This window comes from Desmodus rotundus, chromosome 3 (genome assembly GCF_022682495.2).
Source record: "Desmodus rotundus isolate HL8 chromosome 3, HLdesRot8A.1, whole genome shotgun sequence".
NCBI classification, from domain to species: domain Eukaryota; kingdom Metazoa; phylum Chordata; class Mammalia; order Chiroptera; family Phyllostomidae; genus Desmodus; species Desmodus rotundus.
In genome coordinates, this window is record NC_071389.1 from 45108373 (window position 1) to 45134745 (window position 26373).

The following is a 26373-nucleotide window of genomic DNA, read 5'->3' on the forward strand; positions in this document are numbered from 1 at the left end:
TCCCTCATCCTCATCCAAGTGCTTCTTGGTCCTGTTTGGACATGCTGTTTAGTCTTGGATCACTATTAGTATCTCGTGGTGCTGACCTACAGCTCCTAAGTCAATAAGGAGTAAAGATGCTCTTTTTTCCTTTTCTTTTCTTTTTTTTTTCTTTTTTGCATAAACTTGACCAAACCCACCTAGATGTAAGTACGCTCTTTTCTCTCTAGTTGTAAATCTGTGTACTTCCCTCCTATTGGCCTTCATTCTTTGTTATCTTAACACTGTTCTCTTTAGGTTGCCAAAGAGTGTTTTTGGGAACACCTTGTCCAAATCCATTACTTTACAGATGAGGAAGTTGAGGGGATGTAGGTGACGAGCAAGATAATCATTTACTAGATCACTCAGCAGATATTGGCTGACTGCTTCCTGCAAACCAGGCATGTGCCAGGAAACTAGAAAGGGGATGAACACACCTGACCTGGCTCCTGCCTTCATGGAGCTTACAGCTCTGCTGCATGAGACATGCATCAAATCACTTCAAAGATCAACACAACGAGCGCTGCCCATGTTTGCTGTGAACGAAAACACTGGGTGCTCTGAGAAAGGATAATAATTGAGGGAAAGTCTCTCTGAGAATGTGACCAGAGTTACTCCAGACCAAAGGATCATCTTGTGCAAAGAGGTTGGCACATTTGCAAAACCTGAAAGAAATAGCTCTTAACATATACGGTGTAGTGAGTTGAAGAAGAGAAAGGTGAGGTTAGGGAATAGGAAGGAAGGGGCCAGGCGGCGTAGAGCCTCCCTGAGTTTGGATTTAGTACTAGGGGTGGTAGAGAGGGAAACCTTTGAAGGGTTTTAAGCATATCCATGGTGGAATTTGATTTCCATTTTGATTTGCATGCTGTATAAAGAGTAAATCTAAGGTCAGAGGGCTTGCCAGTGTTAGAGATGGGACTTCAACACAAGGCTTCTTATTCCCAGCCCATTCTGACTAATCAGGTCTTCCTTCGAGTTCCTGAGTACCAACCTGAATTAAATAGAAAGTGCAAAATAGCATTGGGCCTATGTCCAAATGGCTTACTTACACTTGCTCCAATAGAAAGGGGGAAAAAAAAGAAAGAAATCTAGAAAGTAATGAAGAGGTCTCAGCTATATAATGTCTCAGTTCAATAAAAACCCTTCTATTACCCAAAACGTGTTTGTTCGATGTCACTCAGAGTCGTGAGCGCTGTAACTACTGTTGACTCTGCCTTCGAAGCTGTAGCTTGTGTCTGTGCCATTTTCTAGTGAGGCCAGCTTGTGGGGTCGATGGTGAACCCCATGACGTCACACTCCCCAGCTGGCACGTGCCATTTTTAGTAATCGAGCAGTTTGTTTTTTCTCACAAGATTAAATGCTACTTTAGCCTTACATCTTATTTGTGAAATTGTGAAATCATTTCTTTTCACTGTGTCTCCTTAGTTTGTTTACGTTGTATGTTTACAGACTAATGCAACTGATTATTTTGACTGAGAAACACCAGCATGTTTAAGTATATTTATTCTGCCTCTCAAGAAATACGCAGTGTGCTTTCTATCTGATGATTGCTAGCTCATTTCAGCACATACTCGGTGACAGACGGAAGCAGTGCAGTATTCTGGGGACAGCAAGGGCTCGGGCAGACGTGCCCAGGTCAAATCATCGCTCTCCCCCGGTGGCTTTGAGCAAGCTCTGCATCTGTAAAATGGGTATAATAAACTCATAGAGTAATTTTGAAAGGCAGCATGCCCTATATAAAACTGCCCAATAAATTTTCACTATTTTATTATCACATCAGCTTTACTAAGGTTATCGTTGACATCCAGTAAACTTACATGCTAAAAATATACAGTTGACACATTTTGACACGTGTAGCCCTGTGAGATCTTCAGACGAGCGGGCGCGGGCTTTTTATCCCTCCGTGTACCTGTCTGGTCTGTACCTGTTGTTGTGGTGCTATTGGAAGAAGGGAGAGTTTATCCCTTGAAAACATTTAGAATGATCATTGCTCTATCTTGCCTTAGTCACGATATTTATTTTTTGTTGGACTTGGCATTAGAGGCAAGTAAGATCATAGGATTTACCGAACAACAGTATCAGAAAGATGGTTGGGAAAACTGTGCAGACCGTCCATCCGCGGCCTGCGTGCCGCAGCTGTCAACACTGCAGGTCTCAGGGAGTGTGCGCCTTCATGGGGAGAGAACCTAGCCTCAGGGGTACAGAGATAACTCAGGCAGAGACCCTGCCCTCGAGGACCTTAGAATGTAGGGGTGAAGTGAAGAGTTACCCATAACGACAATACTACTAACTAGAAGGGAAGAGGTAAAATATTGCAGGAGTTCAGAAGGTGCAATAACTTCTGCCTTGGGAATAGCGCCAGTGGGGAAAAACCATTCATTGCCTCCTTCGAGTGCGTCTGCCTGAGGTAGGTGTGCAGAGCAGTTTTGACAGATACTGGACCTGCCCGTTGAGAGCTGAGGGGCTAACGCTGTGCATCATGGGCTGACGGCTGGGCATCTGCCCAGCTTTTTCCTGGATGGTGTCCAGCATTTCTGAAGAAAGGGAGTACGCAAGACCCCAGGCCAAGTTTTCCATTGGCCAGAACACCTAAATGACTCCTGTGAGTGGAGAAGCCCCCTCTGGGTTGCCTGTGTGGGTAATAGGGCTCTCATTCACCTCCACATCTAGGTCAGTGAGGGGCCCGCCTGGGGTGCACGCCACGGTGAAAGATTGCTTCTGGGCTCTGGGGTCCTTATTACCGTCATATCCATCATCTTCTGCGAGCACCAAATAATGGATGAAATTTAATCAGATGCCAAAGAAGTTCTCAGCGGGCGGATTTGAGGAACCTAGCCTGATACTTAAGCTCTCGTGCTACAGTGATTATAGGGAACCAGAGTGGCGGTTTTTGTGTGTGGTGAGACCGAATGTATCATGCACTGTATGAATTGTGATTTATTTTTAAAACATTCTTGCTCTCAATGGCTCCCCTTTTAATAGTCTCATTGTAGCCTGTTTATTGTTACAGATGTTATTTTTAAATGAGGTCATTGAGCTTTCCTTTACTTCCAAAGGCAATGTTTGCCTTTTTATTGCTGGGTTGGCGGGGCCGCCTGGAGAACAGTGCTAATAAGAGATCGAGGTTAAGGCTCCAGACCCCCAGGAGAAGGGGCAGAGGAAAAACCTCTTCCATGTGAACACACACTCACATCTGCCATCTCTCTCAGGAGAGACTGTGGTCGCCTGAGTCCAGGTGATGACCTTGATGGGTCACCTGGCAGAGTGGACAGGGGACAGGTGTTGTGGTCACACACTGGGTTGACTTCTTCCTTGTCCACTGAAACCTCAAGCAGGTCGAAAGCGTCTCTGATCCTGGCTTCTTATCCGTAGCTTGGGGATGGTAATTTTGTTACTGCTAGGATTTTCGTGAGGGTAAAAGTGCTGCAGCTCCCTGGGGTGCGGGGGGCAGGGTCGTTGCTGAAGGTGTGAGGCACTGAACAGGCCTTAACAAATCCAGCTTGCCACTGATGTTTGTAAATAAGCTCTTATCGGCACACACCCACATTCACTTACGGCTGTGCGTGGCTGCTTACACACTACGATGGCAGAGCTGAATAATCGCAGCTCAGACCACGTGATGGGCAAAGCCAGAATCATTGACAACCTGGCTCTTTACAGAAGTTTGCCGACCCCTGAGCCAGACCAGAGGATGGCCATGTGGCATTCAGAGCTCTGCGTGTGTTTTTCTCAAAGGCATCTCACACTTTCCTTTCCTTCTGGCTTTGCTCGGACTCCTCCTCCATTGAATTGCCTTCTATTCCATTTCCCCATATACAGTTCTTTCGGTACATTGGATAGGTACAATAGGGTTTGTTTTTTGGTCATCTTGGTATATTTTGTAGCACGTGAATCAGTACCCCACACATAGTAGGTGTGTAACACATCACTGAGTTTGGTGTGGAACAGAGCAAAGGGCATCAGAGAAGGGAGGCAGCTCTGATTCCAGGGAGAGAAGGTTAGAAAGACTTCATAGAGGTTTGGGGACAGCATTGCACTCGGTAAGGTGGCTGTCACTCCAGCTGCAGATCAGTGGCAGGGGTGCAGTATACATAGGAAAGGAGGTGATTCTGCACATGGTAAAGAAGACAGGAACCTGGAGACCCAGGCTTGAATTCCAACCCGCCTATTTCTTGATGAAGCCTTAAGCTCTCCATGCAGATTTTCTCAACTCTTACAACCTATGGATATGAACTAAGGTTGAGGGGATGCTTGGAGGGTTGGGGGGGAGGGGGCAGGGCGGAGGGGGGGGAATTGGGAAAACTGTAACAGCATAATCAATAAAAAATACTTTAGAAGGAAGGAAGGAAGGAAAGAAATAGAGAAAGAGAGGGAGGGAGAGAGAAGGAGAGATTGGGGGAGAGAGGGAGGCGGAGACAGAGAGGGAGGGAGAGAGAGACAGAGGGATGGGGGAGAAGAGGGGGAAGAGAGAAAGAGAGGAGAGAGAGAGAGAGAGAGAGAGAGAGAGAGAGAGAGAGAGGGCATGATGACCCTAGCGTTGTTGTATGGGTTAGATGAGATAACAGAAAGGGAAGCCTTTCTTTCAGTGCTGGCACATTGGAATCATTCCATAAGCTATTACTGAATGATTGTGGGTCTGGCCTTTCAAGTTCCCTGGATGCTGTTTCCCTCATTATGGAGTGAGCAAGGTCAAGGTCACACATCTCGTCCCTCTGGAGACTAGGCCTATTAACATCACTGTTTTCCACAGTTGGAGAAAGTACCCCAAGCCCATAAGTATACGCTGGCCCACCAGGGACCAGTCCAGCAAGGGGAGGGATTCGTGCGAATGAATCACTCATGTTGGAAAAAATAATCCAGGACATACAGTGTCACCATTCAATGTTGAGAGTAATAGCTTCACTTGACTGAAACATTCATTACATTTTCTAAGATGGGATAAATTTTTAAGGGACAGAAGGAAAATGTTTAGTAGAAAATTTACAGCCTTATATCTAATGGGATCTCTTCATACTACGAGCAGTTTATGCAAAACAGATGCCTGCGTAGTGGTGCCGGCGTGCACCTGTGGGTTTGACGGTTATATTTCATGCTCCCCCTCCTCCAGTTCTTGCAGACAACCTGAAATCCAACCCTGGAATTAAGTGGCAGTATTTCAGTTCCGAAGAAGGAATTTTCACTGTTTTCCCAGCACACAAGTTCCGATGTAAGGGCAGCTACGAGCATCGCAGTAGGTATGTTGACTCACTTGCTAAAGTTTTAATTACTGCTTCAGACGGATCTGTATGAAATATAGGCTCCTCATTTATACATATGGCTCTGCCTCTAGGCTGTGGTTTTAGAAACTTGTGCTTGTTCTTGATTTCACCTTTGGACATAGGTTGAATGTGGGAGTGTTAGGGAAGGGCAAATGATAGAGTCCAGAGCTTTTCTAGAACTATCAAACAAGCCAAATTCAACAAGGTGTTTACTAAAGATATTGAATTGATTGAAGCACCCAAACTGTTCTGAGCGTCTGACATCTTTGGTGAGACAGAAATGGTAATATTGCACCTTCTCCTGAAGTACAGCCCTCGAAGACTTGATAGCCTGTTTTAGAGTAGAGTTTGTAATGCTCAGCTTGCCTTTCTGTGATATTATGCTTGGCCAGCCCTTTAAAATGTACACTCAAATCTTAGCTACGAGAAGGGTGAGGGGGTTGTTAGAAAACATTGGGTTAAAGATCTATCATGAACACAGAAATGACTTGAGGTTTTACCACTTAGCCAGAAGGGCAGTGATGGAGAGATCCTTTGTATGACAAGACTCGTCGATTTACAGAATGAACCCCTTGGGCAAAGATGACTCCCCCTGGGAATCCCCACGGTTTCCCCTTTGCAATGCCAGGCATTTGATCCAGAACTTCTGCAGTCAGTGCAACAGGCCCCCTTTTCGGGGCCTAAATTAACTGGGGCTTCTCTTCATCTGATTTTCATTTGCTTCTCAGAAGAGAAATTAGGAGGCATGCTGTTTTTAATGAATCACCTGTGAGGGATAGTCCAAAAGGACAAGCTGGACCTTGTCACAAATCAGCATTCACCTACACTTGGGAGGTTTCAAGCATCTCGGCTGTAAATAAGTTGTGATTTATATACTCCACTGACGCAGTTTTTATGAACTTGCTGTGGCACCGTGAACACGGATTCTACTATAGTTATGTGAGTCGAGTTAGAAAGAGGAAGGTGTGTCCTTTTTTAAAAATCCATTCACGTAGCTTGGAGGACCTAAAAAGCTCAGTATTTCACATGGTTGTCCGTGTTGGGATAGTTAGATTTTCTTCTTTTCGGTTCCCTCTTTCATTTCTGTAGCCACGTCTCCTGGATTCTTTTAATCCCATTTCCCTGCTGGCTCAATGGGATCCACTAGTGGCCCCTTAGTATTAATGCAGGACTTCGGGCTTGAGAACGACAGTGTCCATTGGACACATGTTGAGGGTGTTTGGGACTTTGCCTACATTTCTTAATTTGTGCCCAGGCTTTTGTGACTCAACTGGCATCTAACATTTCACAGAAAAATCTTGTGTTTGAGGGGTGTCAATAAAGGAGAACATTCTCTTGAGGCTGATTTGCTTTCTTAAGCTCCCCCTAATTTGTTCCAGCTTTAAAACTGTGAATAGAGACCTCATTAAACCTCTTCTCACAAACCATCCTGTACTGCTTTGATGGGGGGCATTTCTCCTTTAGAGCTCCACCCCCACCCCCTTTTCTTACTGTTGGCAAACAAAAACCCGGCAAGAAGAGTGGCTATCACAGGCTTGGACAAATTTGATGGCACGGTTTTAAATGCTTAGATAAGGGGCCTTTTGGTGGCTGACCTGTGTGAATGGCTTCAGTACTGAAAGGAAAGGGCCCTCTTAGCACAAGCCTTTGTCTTGGGGGGAAAGAAACCAAACCTGCTATTCAAAGCCGCCCAGCATGCTCTCAGATTATGGGCTGCCTGAGTCCCGCTCTGTCAGTCTGCCAAGGAGGACCCTGCACTGGCTTTTTCTCCCTCTGATGCTCTCTCTGCAGCTTGAGGGGGCCACCCAATCCATTTCCTGTAGCAGGATGTTGGGTAATGGTGGCAGCATCGTCAGGAGCAGCTGAGATGGTTGACTTTTGAGGAAAAGCTAGCCTTCCAAACGATTTGCTTCTCGAAACCTTCTCGTGGTTGCTTTAGTCTTTAGAAGATGTACGTTACCAATCCCTGGTCTGCAGACTCACACTGTTGTCTTGGGGAGTTGTTTTCCGTGCGCCAGTGTAGTTTCCCGCCCCCTGCCCATCTCTCCACGTCTGTGTGCCTGGTGGAAAAACATCCACACCAGCATGCCTGCACATCTGTCGTGCTCGCAGCTGTGTCAGGTCGAGGCCTTTTACTGAAACCAGGACTGACTGCAGAGAGCTTCTGCTCCTTCTAGACCTATCTACGTCTCTACAGTCCGGCCGCAGTCAAAGCACATAGTAGTGATCCTGGACCACGGGGCTTCCGTCACCGACACCCAGCTGCAGATCGCCAAGGACGCTGCCCAGGTCATCCTCAGCGCCATCGACGAACATGATAAGGTGACCATTGTCATGTGACCCGCCTGAGCCGGTCGGCCTTCAGCACCTTTGTAAAAGCACTTCATGGTCTATGACATATATTTTTAAATCCATCTTTAAAATGATGTTGGGGAAAGAGAATGGCTTGGTTTTCACTCTAGTATCTGAGGAAGCAGCTGCCAACTCTGCTTCCAAATCTCTCTTCAAACCACCCCCACCCAGCCAAGGCTTGCACTTCTTTTGTGCCACCTGTTAAGACTTCTAATTAGCTCTGACTTTCACACTGGAAGTTAGGCTAAGGAACAAAAGGGTGAGGACTTGGATGTTGGTGGATGGCTGGACTTTATCTGAAGATGGATGGGAGGGAAGGGGGCAGGGAATACTGCTGGAGGTTTACTAATCTCTAGGACACCTCAGAGACAGGTGTGTCCACAGCTAATGATATAATCTATTGCCTGTGGACATTTGCTGCTTCATCATTTTGACTTTTCCAACCCCTAAGGTTTTGCTCACTAATGTAGTGGCTTAAAACACACTCCCCATATCTTTACCCCCACCTTCAGTTGGAAAATCAAGATGGTTAGTACTTGCTAAGATTTTTGTCTGCACGAAATACTTTTTTCTTTAATGTTATATGTGAACACCATACCAGTGACTTCATCTTGGAACAAAATCAAGCTCTAGGATCCCTCCCTCTTACCAATCCTTAACTAATCCTTTTCAAATTTGATAGATGTGTGCCTCCAGGCATTCATTTTTAAACTCTCAGGAATCTGTAGGCCTTCGCATTCCCTGGGCTCTTCTGAAATTTAAAAATAAAAATTAAAAACACCTTTACATGGTAGGATAACAAGTTTCTTTTTCTTGCCTCCAGATCTCGGTGCTGACTGTGGCCGACACTGTCAGAGCCTGCTCTCTTGACCAGTGCTACAAGACGTTCCTGTCGCCCGCCACCAGTGAGACAAAAAGGAAAATGTCCACCTTCGTTAGCAGCATCAAGTCTTCGGACAGCCCTACGCAGCACGCAGTGGGGTTTCAAAAGGCGTTTCAGCTAATTCGAAGCACAAACAATAACACCAAGTTCCAAGCGAGTAAGTGTGATTTCTCAGAGGACTTAGAAACTAACGGATAAAGGATGGCGATAGAAATACATTGTAAGTGGATCACACCACAATGTCTACAGGGATTTTTTAAAAAATTGACTTAGGAAAAAAACGTTTGTGTGTTGTCGTAATGGTCATCTCATGCTGGGGTCTGACTAGGTTTGCTCTTCTTTTCCTATCAAAGTCTGCACAATTTCTTCACTCCCAGAGCCTCCTCTTTCTGCCCCTTTATTAAGAACATATCCCCATTTATTTCCCAGGGGAGCACCCACTTCCTTTTTCATGCTGATTGTCAACCTTGCCTCCTCATTGACTTAGAGTGGGCGTCTGCTTGTACCCGGTACGCATAACCGGGGCGGCGGGAGTCCCAGCCTCGATCCTCCCATCTTCTAGCCAGCTGTCATTTAGATGGGCATTGCCCTTCAAATGTACAAAGACACTCTAATTTAATTTTATGTATTAAAGAAAATCTGGAATTAGAATGCATACTAAAAGAGAGGATATTTGAAATAAGACACATGCTTTGAAACTTGAAAGAAATTATTCAATTTTCCCTTTTATATTTTAAAATTATTTGTAGGGTTTCTCTTTAAATGAATGTCTCGAGATAAATTTAAAGAATATCTTTTTAAGCTCTTTATTGTGTGTGCATTAAAAGTAAGGCAGCATGGATAAATGCAAAGCACAGTGCCTGGCACATGGTGGGCCCTTGAAAGAAGGAAGCTACTCTAATTATTGCAACTAGTGATGGTAGATGGCATATGGGTTCTGTGTTTCAGAGTATTATCATCTCATAGCTTGTTGTTATCATCTCACAGTTTTCCATGAGTCAGGAGCCTGGGTAGAGCCTAACTGGCTGGGTTCGCTGTTTGGGGCCGCACAAGGTTGCAGTCCAGCTGTCAGCCAGGTCTGTGGTCTCAGCGGAGGGTTGGAGTCCTCTTCCGAGCTCAGTTGTTGACATCATTAATTTCCTTGCAACTAAAATCCATGTCCGCTTGCTTCTTCAAGGCCAGCAGGAGAGCATCTCGTCTCCCAGCTCCTTGAAAGGTCTAGTCTGATCTAATCAGACCCACCTCCCTTTCGATTTCATCAGGTTGATCTCCCTTGTGATCAACTTATTAGAGACCTTAATTCCATCTGCAAAATCACTCCATCACCTTTGCCATAGACCGTTGGTTGGAAGCAAATTACTGGTCATGTCCACATTCAGGAGGGGAGGGGATTATGCAAGGGTGTCGGTCATCAGGCTCATCTTAGAATGTCCCCAACCAGCCCTGAGAAGTGCCAGCTACTGGTGACCAATATGACAGGATGGCCTCCTGTTCAATAAGACCAGCAGATAAGGCTGACCTCTTAAATATTCAAGATGATTGGCTAGTTGGTCAATGCCATTTACCTGTAGGTATCATCTCCCAGGTGCCGTCTACCTGTCGGCATTCCTCAGGGGAAGTGTTCTTTTTACTTGATTCTTCAGCCATCAAACCAGCTTTGGAGTTTAGGTCCAATTCTGATGATTGCGCTATTTATATCATGGAGAGAAATGTCAGCCTGGCAGTGGCCAGGCAGTGAATGTGAGTCCAGCGAGCCCAAGGTAGGGTCACAAGGACCGTCTCGGGACAGCATGTTCCTCCAGGAGGGCAGCGGCTCTTCTGTTCAGCCTGTGTTTCCAGGAAGGAATTTCTGCCCAGTGCTGCCAGATCTTGTGTTTCAAGGGAAGCCAGAAATCTGGATTTTTATGTGAAATCCCTTGATTTTCAAATGTTAACATTTGTTCCAGCTCTAAAACTGTGAGTAGAGAACTCATTAAACCTCTTCTTAAAATCTTCCTACACTGCACGTTAGCAGAAGGCTACTTTGATGGGAAGCATTTGTCTTCTGTGTGTTCTGGTTGTTTGTTTTTAATGTGCAGAGGAGTCTTTTTTAGGCCAAGGAACGTGTTTCTAAGGTTTAGCTCACAGGTCTCAAAGCTTCTCCTGGCAGTTCGGAGAGGGAAGAAAGATCCCAGTGGGTTGCATAAACAAATACTTCAGGAACTAGCATTGTCCAGTTTATTCAGGAGAGATTTGAGGTGCTCTCAAGCAATATAGCATAGTGGTTAAACATGCAGGTTTTGGATTTCAACCAATGTGGTTTTATAAATTCCTACTCTGAAATTTTTCTAACCTTGCGAACTTGAGTAAATTATTTGATCTTTCCAGGCCTGATTTCCTTATCCACAAACTGGGGGTGATAATAAGATCCAGGATTCCATGATAAATATTGAATAAATGTAGCTGTGGTTATTATGATACTCAGTTTCCTCCAAGTGTGTTCCAGCTAACCTAGAGCAGATCCCCAGGCATCCTAAATTGACCTCAAGCCTAACTGTGACCAAGGCCCACTAGTAGCCTTGGCGACAACACAGCGAGGGGTCTGTCTACTCCTCCTAGGAGCGTGCACTATACATCACTCCTGATTATTCCACGGACAGTTATTTAGCACCTACTCTGTATCTGGCACTGTTTTAAGGTCATGGGGTGGGATTATTCTAATGAGTCAGACCTACCCAGTAGGATTGTTGTGAGGATTAATCTGTGCATGAAAGTAAAATATTGACCCCATCTCAGTAGCCATATAAACAAAAGATACATCTCATAAATTACTGTAGCTTTGCACTAATAAGAAAAATCTAACACTTTTATCCAGTGCTGGCTCTTTTTCAGTCACATAGTAGATCTATAACAGATACCATCAGTACCTTTGGGTTGTTTGCCCTGGGTTTGTTTTGGGGGTGATTGGTTGGTGGGTGACTTTATAGCAGATGGTTAGGAGTGCCGATCTACTGGCACGGTCACAGTCCACATGTGAGTTGTTCTTTCCTTTTTGATGGCCCTAAGACATGCAGGTGGCTAGACAGGGGCTTGCCAAGTGGGGAGTCCATTGCATTTTCTTCTAGGTACATGCTGTGTTGTTGCTCTGCCCCAAGTCCCTATAATTACTCATCCCTGACATTACTGATCACAGGGCTTAAAGTTCCACTAACTGAGTGACTAGACAGAATATTCTAATAAGTAAAAGTAAATCAGACCAAACTTTGCAGATGTGGTATCTAAGAGTAGAAAAATAACTCAATTTTGATTGACGATAGGACAGGGGTGGAGTCAGGGATGAGGCCGAAACAGTGCGGATGCTCATCAAGTGTGTATCCTGTCGTGGGGGTGGAGAGAAAATACCCCGGCTGCTAAAGGAACTTGCGGGCTGCAGGCCTTCTAGCTTCCCAGGGACGGGCCTGCGCCCCAAGACCAGGTCTCAGTGACAGCGCACTTCATCAGGATCACAAAGCTAAGGGGAAACGCAGTGGGTTTTAAGTCAGTTCTACAGGTGTATCCAGGCATTTAACACACAGTACATTTGCCACAGGGCAAGGGATTGTCTCATTCTTTGGAACAGTCTGAAACTTTAAGTGAGATGTTCACAGGTGTGTATTTGCAACATTGGAAACATATCATCACCTAGTTTAACACAGAGATATTCCTAAGCTTATGGATTTTTTGTATGTATTTCATCAGTATTCACTTCCTAATTTCTGAAAAATAAATAGTGTGATAAAAATTTGAGGTTAGTGTTTATTAGAGAATTATTCAAGCATCAGAATTGGCTTTAAGACTTGCTTATATGCGAAGTCTTAGTAGTAACTAAGGGATAGCAACTGTGAATGGATTTACTTCTTTGAGTCAAATTTTATTAAATCAGTTCATTTGCCTGCAACATTGATTCAACATAAACGATCTGTTCAATACTGCATAATAAAGGATACTTTCAAAGTCTAAATTGGAAATCTATAAATTGCAGGAACTTCAAGCATGGTATCCTCAACATTTGTGAGGATAATTTTTTTAAAAGAGTAACCATATACATTATCTGTTGCAGGTTGATGAATTACCCCAACACTCAGTGACTTAAAATAATAAGCATTTATTATTTCAGTGTCTGTAGGTCAGGAATTGGGGCACAGCCTAGCCGGGTGCCTGTGGCTAACGGTGTCCCATGAGGCTGCAGTCAAACTATTTGGCTAGGGCTTCTGTCCTCTCAAAGTTCAAGCCGGGAAGGATTCGCTTCCAGGTTCACTCAAATGGGTGCTAGTGGGATTTGATTCTCAGGGCCTCAGTTCCATGCCTCTCCGTGGAACAGCTCACAGGATGCTATCTGGCTTCCCCGTCAGAGTGAGAGAGCACCCAAGGTAGAAGCCACCGTCTTCTTGGTCTTCTCATAACCTAACCTGTCTCTTGACATCCCGTCAGCTCTGCTGCAAGCAAGTCATTGCCTCCAGCCCACACACCCAGGGAGACTATTGCCCAGGGATGCTAATGTTTAGCGGTGGGATCACTGGAGGACCAGCTTGGAGATCACCTGCCACAGCAACTCTGAAGCAACCTCAATTAAATGACAACAATTAGGGCCTGAAGAAATAAGCTTATCACATATTATATAAATATGTATTTCTCAATAAAAAAATGTAAACTGGTACGCAGGATGTCTTACAAATCTGTATTGAATCAAAGAATCTCGGGTTAGAAAGAAAATGTAAACATCGAGTTCTCTTCCTTCTTCCCTCCATTAAAGCCATTATTCAGCCTCTGTCTCTATGTCTGTAGTGCAGGAAATCTATCCTTTCTGTTTTTGCGTAAGTCCACTTGAAGGGGGTTCTTCTCACTGAGCTAAAATGACTTCTCAATGAACTCTCCCCATTAGCCCTAGTAGGAAAGTAGTTTTAATCTTGAGTCATAGGTGCTTCCTGACGCCACTCCACATGTTTTGTTTTGTGTTTGGGTGCATGTTATGGTTTCTTCTTTTGTCTTTTGCCCTCTGTTTGCCCTCACCCCTTTGCTTTCAGTCTTTTCCTAAACTAACTGGTTTGTTCTCCCAGCGCCCGGCGAAGTAAGCTCTGGCATCCCGTGTCGTGGACAGGTGCGTGCAGGTGTAGGGGTGAGGGAATCTGCCTGCATCACCCAGACACAGCTCGTAGATGCCAGAGCTGGGAGTCGAACTCAGGCAGCCTGGCTCCTATGTCTGGGTTTTATTGCTCTTCTGCTCTGGCAAGTTTGAAAAATAAAAATGGTTTGGAACTACTTAGTGTGGGGACAATAACTGCACACATCTCAAGAGCCCCTGGGAGAACCACCATTTTTAAAGGCTAGTCCCTTCCCCACCGAGGGGAGGGAAAAAAATGTACATTCTTGTCAAGAACCCTGAGTCACTAAGGAAAATATAAAATCAGATTCTGAGTCCTCATTTTCAGAAGGCAGGAGAGACTTCCCTTTCGGATAGCTAAATTACCTGAACCGTGGGTGCCTAAAGGAAATCTCCTTTTATCTGGTAAATTTATTAGGAACACCTCTTTACCTGACAGTGGATGAGTGAGGCCTCATTGCCCACAAAGGGCAGCATGGCTGGGAAGCAGAGGCGGGGAGATGAAAGCCCAGCATCAAATGCGAAGGAGCAGGAGTGGTGGGCCAGGCAGGTCCTTGAGGCGGTAAAGTCCAGGGGATGTGACAAAGAAATGGAACTGCTGCCTTTAGCCAGAATCCAATGTAACAATTTGTATGTTTTTGTTTAGATACAGACATGGTCATAATTTACCTGTCAGCTGGCATTACATCAAAGGACTCTTCGGAAGAAGATAAAAAGGCGACTCTCCGCATCATCAATGAAGAAAATAGCTTTCTAAACAACTCCGTGATGATTCTCACCTATGCCCTCATGAACGGTAGGCAGTGTTTCAAGATTTTTCTTTCAGATGAAAGTTCTCCCTAAGTGTATGCTGCTTTCATAAAAATAAAAAAGAACCCTCGTGGGGTGCTTTGATGAAGGGTATAAGGAGAGGGCAGCTAAGCAGCCTCCTTCCCAAGCCCGGCTCTCTCTCTCTACTGTGGGCATCAGGGTGTGTGTTAGATGGCCCTTTCTCTCCATCTCTCCAGCCAACGGCTCATTTCCAAACCATCTCCAGTTATGTGATCTTGCAGAGAAGTCTGTATAACTCCTTTATTTTTTCTGCTTCTCCTTCATATTCTTGGATTTTGATACTGCATGGAGGTAACTAAGTTTTTTCTCTGATTTAAGGAAGTCAGGGTGCTGACGTACATTCTTCTGTGAGACTGTGAATATCACACTCGCCCACAGACTCACGCCCTGAAGCCTCTTGTGCTCCTTGCCCCTCCGCAGCTGTCTTAGCTGTATAATGGAGACAAGACAAATACCTGGCGGGGTTGTTGTGGAGATTCGCCCTACATATTAAACACGCAGGACAGTGCCTGGTACCTGTAAGAAACTCATTAAAGTTCATGTGTTTTGTTTGTTTTTGCTGTTAAATTGGACATTAATTATATGAAAGGACTTAGTCACTTGGCAGATCTGAGGAAACACTCAGTACCTTTCCTTCTGTCCCCAACCTGTCCTCCAGCCTGACTGCAGCTCAGTGTTCTGGCCTCTCTGCTGTGTCTTGTCCCCCAGCACCCTCCCCCCCGTTAATGCGTTGCTCTCTCTCAAAACATCTGCAGGCACCTTGTTCTCTGTTCCAGGTGGCGGTAGGGTCTTGTTTCTAAGAGGCTGTGTCTCGATCCAGCACCCTTCCCGCCTACGGCCTTCATTTCTCCCATCTACTTCCAGAGTTCCATGTAGAACCGCGGGGCTTTGGGGACAGCGGTTCTCGTATTTTAACGTGCTGAGGATTACGTGGAGTTATTTTTGTGAAAAGCAGACTCCCAGGCAGTGCCCTCCGATTTTCTTTCAGACCCTCTTGGGCAGGGTCCTGGAATGTGAGTTTGGGGCAGCACGATCCTTCCCCAGGTGTTTTGTGGACTGCACATGGCAGAGCACCAGGTGTGTGGTCGAGAGGTTCTGGGTTCCAATCTCCATTTGTTAGATGTGGGGCTTATTGCAAGTTACGTCATTGCTTTAGGCCACAGTTTTGTCTGTTAAATGAAAGAATAAAATATACATAGGGTTGCTATGATAATAAACAAACAAGATATGATGTGTTTAAGGTTCCTGGCACAGCACCTGGGAAGCGACCAGTCCCTCAGAGCAGGTGAAGGAGAGAACGAAAGGCTCTGTGATTTCCGTCCGAGGACGGCTCCCAGCAGAGGTGCTTCTGCCCCGCTCTGGGTCGCTCCCCAGTGCGTGTGCGTAGTGCTGTGTGCGTGTTGCCTGTTAACTCTGCAGTCGTGTGCTCACGTACGTACAGGTGTCTCTTCCCTCCTTTTTCCACCAGAACTCGAGCTTCTCAGACAGGAGCAATGCTTTAGTTTCCTGTATATTCTGAGCACAGCCGAGGTGGGCAGGGATGGCCTGTTTTTGCCTGGGACACATACCTTTCAGTGTTATCTCTGGGTGCCAGTCTCTCTTTTTTCTTATGGCTACCTTCTTTTAATTAGCAATAATTGCGCCTCAGATAAACCTCATTGGCTACTATACTGCCACTGAGCAAAGCTGGCTACCTTCTTTTAAGAGGAAGGAAGGGATAGAGATAAGGAAGGGGGGGGGTGGAAGGAAGGAAAGAGGGGAAAGGAGGTGGGGAACAGGATGGGGGAGGGAGGGAAATTTATCAAGCCTACAATGTAACCTAGTGCACTGAGGTTTTAGAGCTGTATCATACAAAGTCCTTGACCTCAGGAAGCTTATAACCTAGTGAGAAAGACAGACGGACAAGGCAGATACATGAAATGCAATATTACAGGAGTAAGGAAGCATAAAAGGAGGTGATCGTGTCTTCTTTCCCGTTAGATCTGAAGGTCTGCTCAGGCAGATACTGAGTAAAGGGGCCTCCTTGCTCTCACCCATCTCTTCACTGCTCCTAAATCTTCCCACCAGAGTATCTTCTGTACCTGCTGTGCCCCTGATAGTTTCGTTTTTGAAGCCCCTGGCGACTTCCCTCGAACCGTCCCTGTCTCTCCTTGCTCCCTATAACCTAGCCAGGCACACATCCTCACTGCATTTGTCCCCGCTCCGAGTGCCGTCTGCGCTCGTCACAGGCACTGACCCACTCCTGTACTCTGTCAGTTAGGCTTCAAATAAGGACGCAGGACCACTCTGAGAAATTTGGTGTAACAGATTTATCAGGATTCCAGTGTACAAAATTACGGGGAAGACTGGGAAGGTAAAGAGTTGGCAATTCAGAGTTTAGCAACCAGCTCTGGTGTGGGGGAACAAGTTGGAGCCTGTAGGAATCTCTAGAACCTAGAAAAATTGAGGACAGTTTGGGAGGCCTGGCATGGAAGTGGATGGGAGGTTGTTGACTCTTAATGGCTGCTGCTTCTGAATTCTGAGTGAAGCATCTGGGGTGGGATCACCCCCGGTGAGCAAGCCAGCAAGGAAGGAAACTGGATCAGATCAGAGTGAGTGAGACAAACTAGGACATTCTGGTCCTTCTGCATCTTTCACCATCTCTTACTTCTCCTCTTAAACCTCACAACGCTTCACTTTTGTTCACCTTTAACCTGGAAGCGTAAAGGGAAGGGGGTTCTGGGAAATGTAGTTCCCAGCATGACTGTGTTGATAATAGAATCATCCAGCACACTTAAGCCAGTCTGCACCTCTACTGCCAGCCCTGCATAACAACATTTCTTGATAGGCTGATATAAAATTTCCAATCTCTGATAGCCTTTCATCTCATTAGAGGATGTTCCTGCTAATTTCTTTTACATTTTGAGAGCACCAAGCAGTACATGACAAGAAAAAAAATGGATTTATTGCCTTAAGTTGTCTGCTTTTATCATTCACCTCTGGGAGCGTCTGAGCTTCTCAAGGGTGTAAGGTCAGGGATCAGGGGTCAGTCATGTGTTGTGTGTTGTCTTTTATTCCTAAAGGTACCACTTACCCCCCATCTCAACTTTACGTCAAGCAAAGGGAGCAATAATCTGATTCTGACTTTCCTTAAGCATTGCACGAGGGGAGCAAAAGCCAAGTTGTTCAAATGCAATATATTAGGAAAGAAAGGATTCCCATTAGATACTGCCGTGACTTTAGAAGTAAACTCACAAGGCTAAGAGTGTATACACTCCCTATTATAAAGTGATAATGTCACATGAGGTGGGTGAGCCGTGAACGCTTCGGATTTTTTTTTAATGACTAAACAGTTCAAGAACATGAGGCAAAGCCTTTTTAAAACTCATTGGTAGGATCTTAGTAGTGATTGAAATCATTTGAATTTGTTTACAGTGGTACCCATATGGGATCAGTTACTAATCCTCTTGACTGTGTTCCAACAATAGCAAACCAAAATTTTTAAAGGTTTATTAAATTTTTGTGCTATAGATTACAGATGTTGCAGAACAATACATCCCAATATGCCTAAATCTTTTACAAACTTTTAAAACTGTCTGAACATAAAAAATATACATAAAATACATCAAATCCAGTATTACCCTAACAATATCATGAAAACATTTGTAATTAAAATGAGCTTAAAGACACAGTGTTTGGAGGCATCCTAAATGCAATGCATAATTCTTTCATTTAGTTGCATGAGTCTTTGGCAAGTGTTTAATAGGTGAGGAGGTAAGAAATGAAATGGTAAGCCTCTGTCCTTTAAACTCTTACAGCTTCATCTACTAATTTAAAATAAATGCAGACTTCTTAGTCATGACTTCTGCTTTCAAGTGTCAAATGCAAAAAAATACTTTAAATATAATTAAACTTTTAGGGAAGAACATCTTTGCTAAATGGGGCTTTTTATTTACTCATGTGGTTTATATCATTGCCTTTTTTCTTAAGATTTTATTTATTATTTTTAGAGAGATGGGAAGGGAGGGAGAATGAGAGAGAGAGACATTGACCAGTTGCCTCTCATGCCCCCAAGTGGGGACCTGGCCTGCAACCCAGGCATGTGCCCTGACTGGGAATCGAACCAGGGACCTTTCAATTTGCAGGCTGGCACTCAATCCACTGAGCCACACCAGTCAGGGCATCATTGTTGCCTTTTAAAGAACCCCTTTGCACGCTTGACTATTTGAGGAAAGACTACACATTAGGCTTTGTTCCTTAGCAAGAACTGGTATCTGTGTCCTGAGTCCAGATTGTCTCTGCAAAGACCTCTTTGGCGGAGGGGTCATCATTTGGCAGAGGTATTACAAGACCTCAGCCATGCCCTAATATTAGCTCTAAACGGCAAGGTTATTACAGAAATATATGCCATTTTGCCTTACATTGTGTTTCCTTGGCTTCCCATTTCAGATGGGGTCACTGGTTTGAAAGAGCTGGCTTTTCTGAGAGATCTGGCTGAACAGAACTCAGGGAAGTATGGCGTGCCGGACCGGACAGCCTTGCCTGTGATTAAGGGGAGCATGATGGTGCTGAACCAGCTGAGTAACCTGGAGACCACAGTCGGCAGGTTCTACACCAACCTTCCCAACCGGATGATTGACGAAGCTGTCTTTAGCCTCCCCTTCTCTGATGAGATGGGAGATGGTGAGTTTGGAGGAAACTTCCTGCTAAAAGAAAGGGAAAAGGAGTGGATATGAGTCCACAAGGAGCATAATTTTAAATGTTGTTCAGTACTTGTGTGTAAGCATTGGAGGCTGTGGGCAGGCAAGGGAGCGGACCTTTCTTTCTTTGGTCAGAGGGTTGCCTAACCCCACTGCATCCCCCCCCATTTCTTCCTTATGGTCCCAGCTTGGTCAACGTAATGAGCAGGAATATCTAATTGTGAGGATTCTCCCATATCCAAAAGTTAGTGAATTGGAACTAAAGAGTAATTTTGCCTAGCTGGTGGTAAATAAAGCTCAACACTGCTTAGAATTCAGCCCCAAAGGCAAAGCAACGTGGTGTAGTCAACAAATACAGGTGTGGCATAAGGGAGGGTTTCAAATCCTGCTCTGCAGGTGAGCTGTTCTTGGTAACTTAATCTTCTTAACTTCCATTTGGTCATCTGTTAAAAATGTGATAACATTTTTCATGTAATCAATTTTTGAGGTTATTAAGATTATAAGATTTATTAGTGCCTGGCATTCTTCTCAATAGTAATTACTGCTCTTCGTTTATTTATTTATTTTACCTTTGTTATTATTGCTATTATCGTTATCATCCTAATGTCACAATTTACCCATAATTTATTTATTATTTTGCTTTTGTTATTACTGTCATCATCATCACCCTAATGTCACAAATTGGGTGAAGTGTTTAAACTTCACATGATTTATTGGTCTATAAATTTATAGAAATTGATAGAAATTGGTCTTAAATTTATTGGTCTATAAAGTGGGAACGATAATATCTCCCTCAATGCAGTTGTGAAGATTAATTGCACTAATATTTGTAAAGCATCTAGGAAAATGCCAGGCCAACAGTAGGTGCTCAGTAAAGTACAGCCTTTTTCTTTCCCTTCTCATATTCTTGCTTATTCCTTTTCCCACATCCTCCCCTCTTCTTCCTCGACAGAAAAGATTGAAGAGGCAGTTAATTACTAGCCAAGCAGACAGAATCACCACATGAGATTTGATTTTCATGTTCCATTAACTAGGGATTCTCACGAATACAGATATTCAGAGGAAACTCATGTATAAAAAGTAACAAGCCTATAGAGAGTGTGTTTTCTAGAATTAGGTAAACATGTTTTTTTCCTGTGAGGAAGAAATATGGTAGTTGTTGCTACACCCTGATTTTTTTATCCCTCCTATTTCTGGCAGGCCCCACAGAAGTGTTACAGGGTAAAAACGCCCACCTTTAGACAAGGTTACTTTCTTCCATAGGAAAGTGTCAAGCCTCACGTGAGTGACCTTTTATTCATTTAACCGATATTACTGAGTGCCAGCCACGCGTCACGTCAGGCAGAGATAGGTAAGGCACACATCCCCCCATGACAAATAGAGAAAGACAGATCAATAGGCTTAGTTAATGTCCATCATTTCACATAGTTATACATTTTTTTCTTGTAATGAAAACTTTTAAGCTCTCTCTTAGCAACTTACAAATATATAGTACAGTATTGTTAACAGTAGACAACGTGCTGTACATTACGTCCTCCAAACATACTCTTCTGATAACTGGGCAGAACTTTTCACAAGTTTTGCATGTTGTACCCACTTCCTCCTACCGTGTGATGCATGTGATTGGCCTTGACAGTCACAGCAACTCAGCAATATTTTGCTGATATTACCCAGTGGACCTCAAACACTATTCTCTCTACAGAAGCCCATGCTTTGTAGAAAGCCTTAAGAGGATCCAAAGCACTTTCCCATGTTTATTGAAGGATGGCTTTCTGATGTGCTGCTAAGGCATGAATGTGTCATCAAGCACAGGAAAATATAAGAGGAAGATGGAGAGAAGCTGTTCATCTTTTTTGTTTTGAGCTTTATTTAGAGCCATAGGATTATAGAATTGTATGGGGTCCTAGAGATCATTTTGTCTCAACTCCCCATCTGATGCACGAAAAGTCTCATCCCAACAGGTGGCACAACTGAGCCCAACACAGCAGAAAAACCAGCAGGGAAGCACCGCTCCCCTGATGCCCAGGGCCATGCACTGACCTACTGTCACGCTCTCTCCTATACATTTTCCTCCCCTTTGCTTTTCTCTTTCCCTAGCTGTCCTATTGTATTTGTATGGCCGAAGAGCCAAAAATGGTTTTTATATTTTTAAATCCTTGTTTAAAAAAAAAGAAACAAAAAAGTATATGTAACAGAGACTGTATAGCCCACAAAGACTAAAATACTTACAATCTTTACAGTTCTTTACATAAGTTTGTAAATTCCTCATCCAAGTGACAAGAAATATGTTTCTTTGGAAATGCAGTGTCTCCTTCAGCTACTTGGAGTTCTAAGTCGTCGGAAAACAAGATTCTGTACCTAAGTTTTTCCTCTCCATCTTTCTGTTTTTTGGATAGGATACATTAATGAAGCAAGCATAGTGCCTAATAAGCTTTTCTTTATCCATAATGTCTTTTCATCTCACAGCCCCTAGAAATCAGTACAGCAGTTACCGTTGTGTCCATTAAACACACATGGAAAGCAGGCCTCAGAGAAGTTACATCCACTGTAACATACATGATACGTAAGGGGCTTTGCTGGGTAGAACCCAGATACTTAGATACCTTGTGTCTTCGAAGTTCGGCTGAATTTTCCCTACCCCCGGAAGTAGAGTGATGTATGAAGTGCTGATGATGATTGGCACTGATCTGGGATATCATGTCCTTTAAGGTGAAAAGTAGTGGAAAATGTACACATTGCCTCAATTGAACTGCAATATGTGAATTCCCAAAAGACTCTATTTCCCTTGTACTCTCACACTGCCGGGAAAGGCAGTGATTGGTTACTGGATCGCACCGGAAGCTTTTCTTCCCGGCGAAATTGAGCTGGGTGGTAGCAGCCTTTATGACTCACTAGTGCGCAGCTCCAGTCTCCATCCTTCTCTGCTAGTCTTTGGATTTTTCTTTTTTTAACCCATAGGTTTGATAATGACTGTGAGTAAACCCTGTTATTTTGGAAACCTGCTTCTGGGAATTGTAGGTGTGGACGTGAACCTGGCTTACATCCTTGAAGATGTGACGTATTACCAAGACTCTTTGGCTTCCTATACTTTTCTCATAGATGACAAAGGTAATCTGCTAAAAATTAACCATGGGAAATAGTAATTTCTTTAGCAACCTGAAAAAAATAATCTGTAGATATTCTGATCCTAGCCAAGTAGAAAATGATAATATTTTTACAAACACAGTGTGACTAGTACTATTTATAGTCCAACACTATAAAAATGACAGAATGACTCTAAAATTATGCATTTGGTCCTGTGTTGTGTTGAGGGGTAGGTAACAGCTATTTGTAACATCAGGAAATTGGACTTGAGGGTTGAATGACACATAGAATGTGAAACTTTGGATGGATTTTGTTTTTCTTTTTTGGTCTCTATTATTGTCTTTGGATTTACTGGCATGAGGGTTTATATGACGGATTGTAACAGTGCATAAAACGAAGACCAAGTGACCAGTACCTGCAATATATTCCTGAGTAGACAGATGTTTGATAATTTAAGATATCTTTCCACACTTCAGAGGTTTTATGCAAAAACACATAAACCATGTTCAGTTTTTATCGGACTGGTGAGTCACGTACTGAGAAGCAGAGGGTGCTGGGCAGCGGTCCCAGTGTATTCCACGGTTCCCTTGATTACATTCCATTCTTCCTGCAGCCTTTTTCCATGGCCTGTGTTTCTGTTTTCTTATTTCAGGGTACACACTTATGCACCCGTCCCTTACCAGGCCGTATTTACTATCAGAACCCCCTCTTCATACTGACATCATTCATTATGAAAATATCCCCAAATTTGAGTTGGTTCGGCAAAATATTCTAAGGTAAGGAAAAGGGGAAGGCCGTAGTATTTTGTTCTTGTCTGAGAATAGGATCCTTGGAGGTCAAGTGTGAGTGTTTATTATAGGATACAAAACAAGTGTATAAATTATTATCAATATATACTCAGTAATTTTTTTCTAAGACTAATAGCCAAAAACATGTTTACTTTGAGTAATAGGTAAGGTCTCTCAGAACTATTTATTTGGAAGAAATGTCTGGTAAGTCAAATTCTGTGTTTACATTGCCTTTAATTATAAAATCAGATATATGTTATCTCATTTAAAAAAGAATACTCCCATTGTACTAAGTTGAAAAATGTTGGCAAAACGAAAGGTTAAGTTGAGGACCAGCTCTGCAGTGTGCCAGAAAATCGCTTGGCAGGGTAGTGTCCATTCCAAGTTGACAGCACAATCATATACAACATTTTCTCTTGAAATAAAAAACAGATTGGATTTTTTCCAACCATGATACATTATTTTGGCAGATGGTAACCTATAGAGAAATAGATCTTTGTGCTCATTGGTTTTAAAGTAATAACTGAGTGATTTGAGACAACGTAGTTTCTGGAAAGAATTAGAATTGGGGGGATACCAGGGTGGAGAGTAAGGGATGTTTTTAGTGCAGAGCTGATATAACGCTTTTAGGAAATTGAAAATCTTGCATTATCTCTTTAAAAAGTGATGAGTTTCATTGCTTTTAAAAATCTGAAGGTGGTCGTTGATGTTCAGCTTCTTCCCAGCCTTTGATTAAGTGCTTAATTTTTATCTTTCACCTGAAATATTCTGTTCTGTTTGCCAACGCAGCCTCCCTCTGGGCAGCCAGATTATCGCAGTGCCTGTGAACTCGTCCCTGTCCTGGCACATCAACAAGCTGCGAGCAACAGGGAAGGAGGCGTACAACGTCAGCTACGCCTGGAAGATGGTGAGTGAGGGTGGCGCCCTGGCCGGGGCCACTGTGGGTGCAGTGCGCTCCGTCATGCAGGAATTCTGGGGACCTTGGGTCAGGCAATGTTACTGTTCGGTTTTAAAGTGGTTGGAAAAAGAAGAGATGCTTCAGATGCTTTAGAACTTCTTCCCTTTTTAATTTATAAAACCAGGTATTGTTCATGATGAGTAAGTCAAACTGTATAAAAGCATATAAAGTAGACAGTAAACGGTGCCCTTCCCTCTACCCTGCTTTGACCTCCCGTTCCCCAGAAATAACCACTTTGGTCAGTTTCCGAAACTTTATCCAGCCCTGACTGGTGTGGCTCAGTAGGTCGGGCGTTGTCCTGCAAAGCCACAGGTTGTTGGTTCGATTCCCGGTCAGGGTACATGCCTGGTTTGCAGGTTCGGTCCCTGGTTGGGGCTCATACAAGGGACAGGCAATCGGTATTTCTCTCTCACATTGATGTTTCTCTCCTCCTCTTTCTCCCTTCCCAAAGTCTTTCAAAACTTTTTCATCTGCACACAGGCACGTGTGTCAGTGTGTGTGTGTGCTCACGTGCATGCATGTTTAACAGCTGCGCAGTGTTACATAGATGGACCGAATTTCTGTAACAGTTCCCTAGTCATACACATTTGGGTATTGTCCACTTAGTTTTTATCATTTTAAACTTAGATTTTGGAAGTGGGGAATTTTAAAAAGAGGTATGAAAGCATAAATGCCCTCTGCTAACATATTCCCAAGAAAAGAAACTTTTACACTAGAATTTAGATAATTCAGATTCACTGCAAGTGGGTGGGCAGTTTAGCCATAACTTGTGGTGCCCACTGCAGCTTCTACTAGCCTCATTCAGACAGTGGGCCTCAGAGAGACAAAGCCCAACGCACACCGTCTGTATTACTTTTGCTTCTGTCCTTAACTCCCTCTTCCAAGTACACCATTCGGGCTGTTATGGGGCCCTTGATACTATAACTGACCAAAAGAAGAGTGGACTTTCATTTTTATCATCTAACTTTAATCACTAATGTTCAAATGCAGTCATACTTGAGCTTCCCTTGGGTGGCCATATCTGGTGTTTAACCTGTGAACTCCAATTGGGTCTATTTATCCATCCCTTTAGGAACTACTTATTGAACATTTATTATGAGCTAAAAAGAATGGTACTCTCTCGGCCTTCATAGAGCATCCAGCTGAGTGGTAGATGCAGGCCATTAAACAGCTGCATGCAGTGCCCATGTCTGGCATAGGAAGCACAGGAGTCAGAAGTAACCAACATGGTTTAGACATGACTCTCCCTCCTCTGACCTTCTTACTTGGTTCTTAAGGCATCTTATGGCAATAAGCGATAGCTACAATGAAAACAAAAGCAAACAAAGTAATAAATGAAACTTTTTGAGAAACTTACATTTATAAGCTAAATTCTACTGATACTTTATTGTTTGATAATACACATTTGAGGAAGGTCAAAGTCTTTTTGAAATTCTGAGTCAATTCATTTTCAGGATTTTTTTAGAATGATTGAACCATCTTCCTGTATTTTTATATATTTAAACCGTTTTTTAAATAAAGATGAATTGCTTAATTCTTACATCAGAAAGTTTGAGCCAGACACCAGAATACTTGATTGAACAATACTTTCGTACACGAAATTGGAGGTTCATTACCTCCAGTCTGTCCTGATTGAAGCCAACTCAGTTACATCCTGGGAAAATACCTACCTTAATATGTGCTGGCATTAAAAGAGAAAGAGGGGAATGTAGGCATTTTTAAGACCTTCTTTTCGTAGAAATAAACCCAACGTAAACATTTTGGAAAGCAGCATTATCTTGTTAAGATAGGGGTTTTGTTTGTTTATCTGTTCGTCAGTTTAGTGATGCTGGTAAATTCCTGCGCTGTGTTCCACCAATGGGTATAGTCATGTAATCAGCTGAGGAAGAAGCATTAGCTTTCTGAGTTCTGAACTTGTCAAGAACATCACTCTCAAGTGAAAAATGCAAGGGTAATAAGTAATGAGCTTGGCGTTTTAAATAAAAGGCTGGCCTGGTTACCTGACAGTGAAAGTAAGTATTTTTAAGCTCTCTTGAGTTACTTTAGGGGAAGGGTAGTAGGTACTCGAGTTGTTCTTAGGAATAACATAGATTCCTCTAGTAAATAATCCAAATAGACTTAGCTTATGCTGAGAGTAATTGGTTAAACAGCTTAGCATCTTTACATGTAATGTATATTGCTAGATTATTTCACTGAACTAATTTAAATACAATGTGAGGGGTTTGGTAGGAGCCTGAAGAGATTACTACTCTATCGCTATGTAATCCAGGTCCATTTTCGAGCATTTGGGGAGGCTGCCCGCTGGGAGGGAAGGAAGTATGGACTCTCAGAAGGAATTACGATGTTCCTGCATTACGCAGCCATGCTTCACTTCAAAACAGGAATCCCACGGGCAGTCCCTGA

General features: G+C 43.5%; 1 protein-coding gene and 1 pseudogene across 3 annotated transcripts in view; one reads left to right on the plus strand and one right to left on the minus strand.

The window, feature by feature from the left end:
* The window catches only part of CACHD1 (cache domain containing 1), a 208482-nt gene that overhangs the window by 149888 nt on the left and 32221 nt on the right, over positions 1 to 26373 (plus strand). For all 3 annotated transcript variants that reach the window (XM_024565420.4, XM_053920359.2, XM_053920360.2), the window contains exons 5-12: positions 5126 to 5252; positions 7454 to 7598; positions 8452 to 8668; positions 14277 to 14426; positions 18890 to 19123; positions 22099 to 22248; positions 22877 to 23000; positions 23802 to 23919. In XM_024565420.4, the coding sequence (XP_024421188.3) occupies positions 5126 to 5252; positions 7454 to 7598; positions 8452 to 8668; positions 14277 to 14426; positions 18890 to 19123; positions 22099 to 22248; positions 22877 to 23000; positions 23802 to 23919 (1265 nt within the window). The remainder of the gene's footprint in view (positions 1 to 5125; positions 5253 to 7453; positions 7599 to 8451; positions 8669 to 14276; positions 14427 to 18889; positions 19124 to 22098; positions 22249 to 22876; positions 23001 to 23801; positions 23920 to 26373) is intronic.
* LOC112309449 (U4 spliceosomal RNA) lies at positions 16081 to 16149 on the minus strand (annotated as a pseudogene).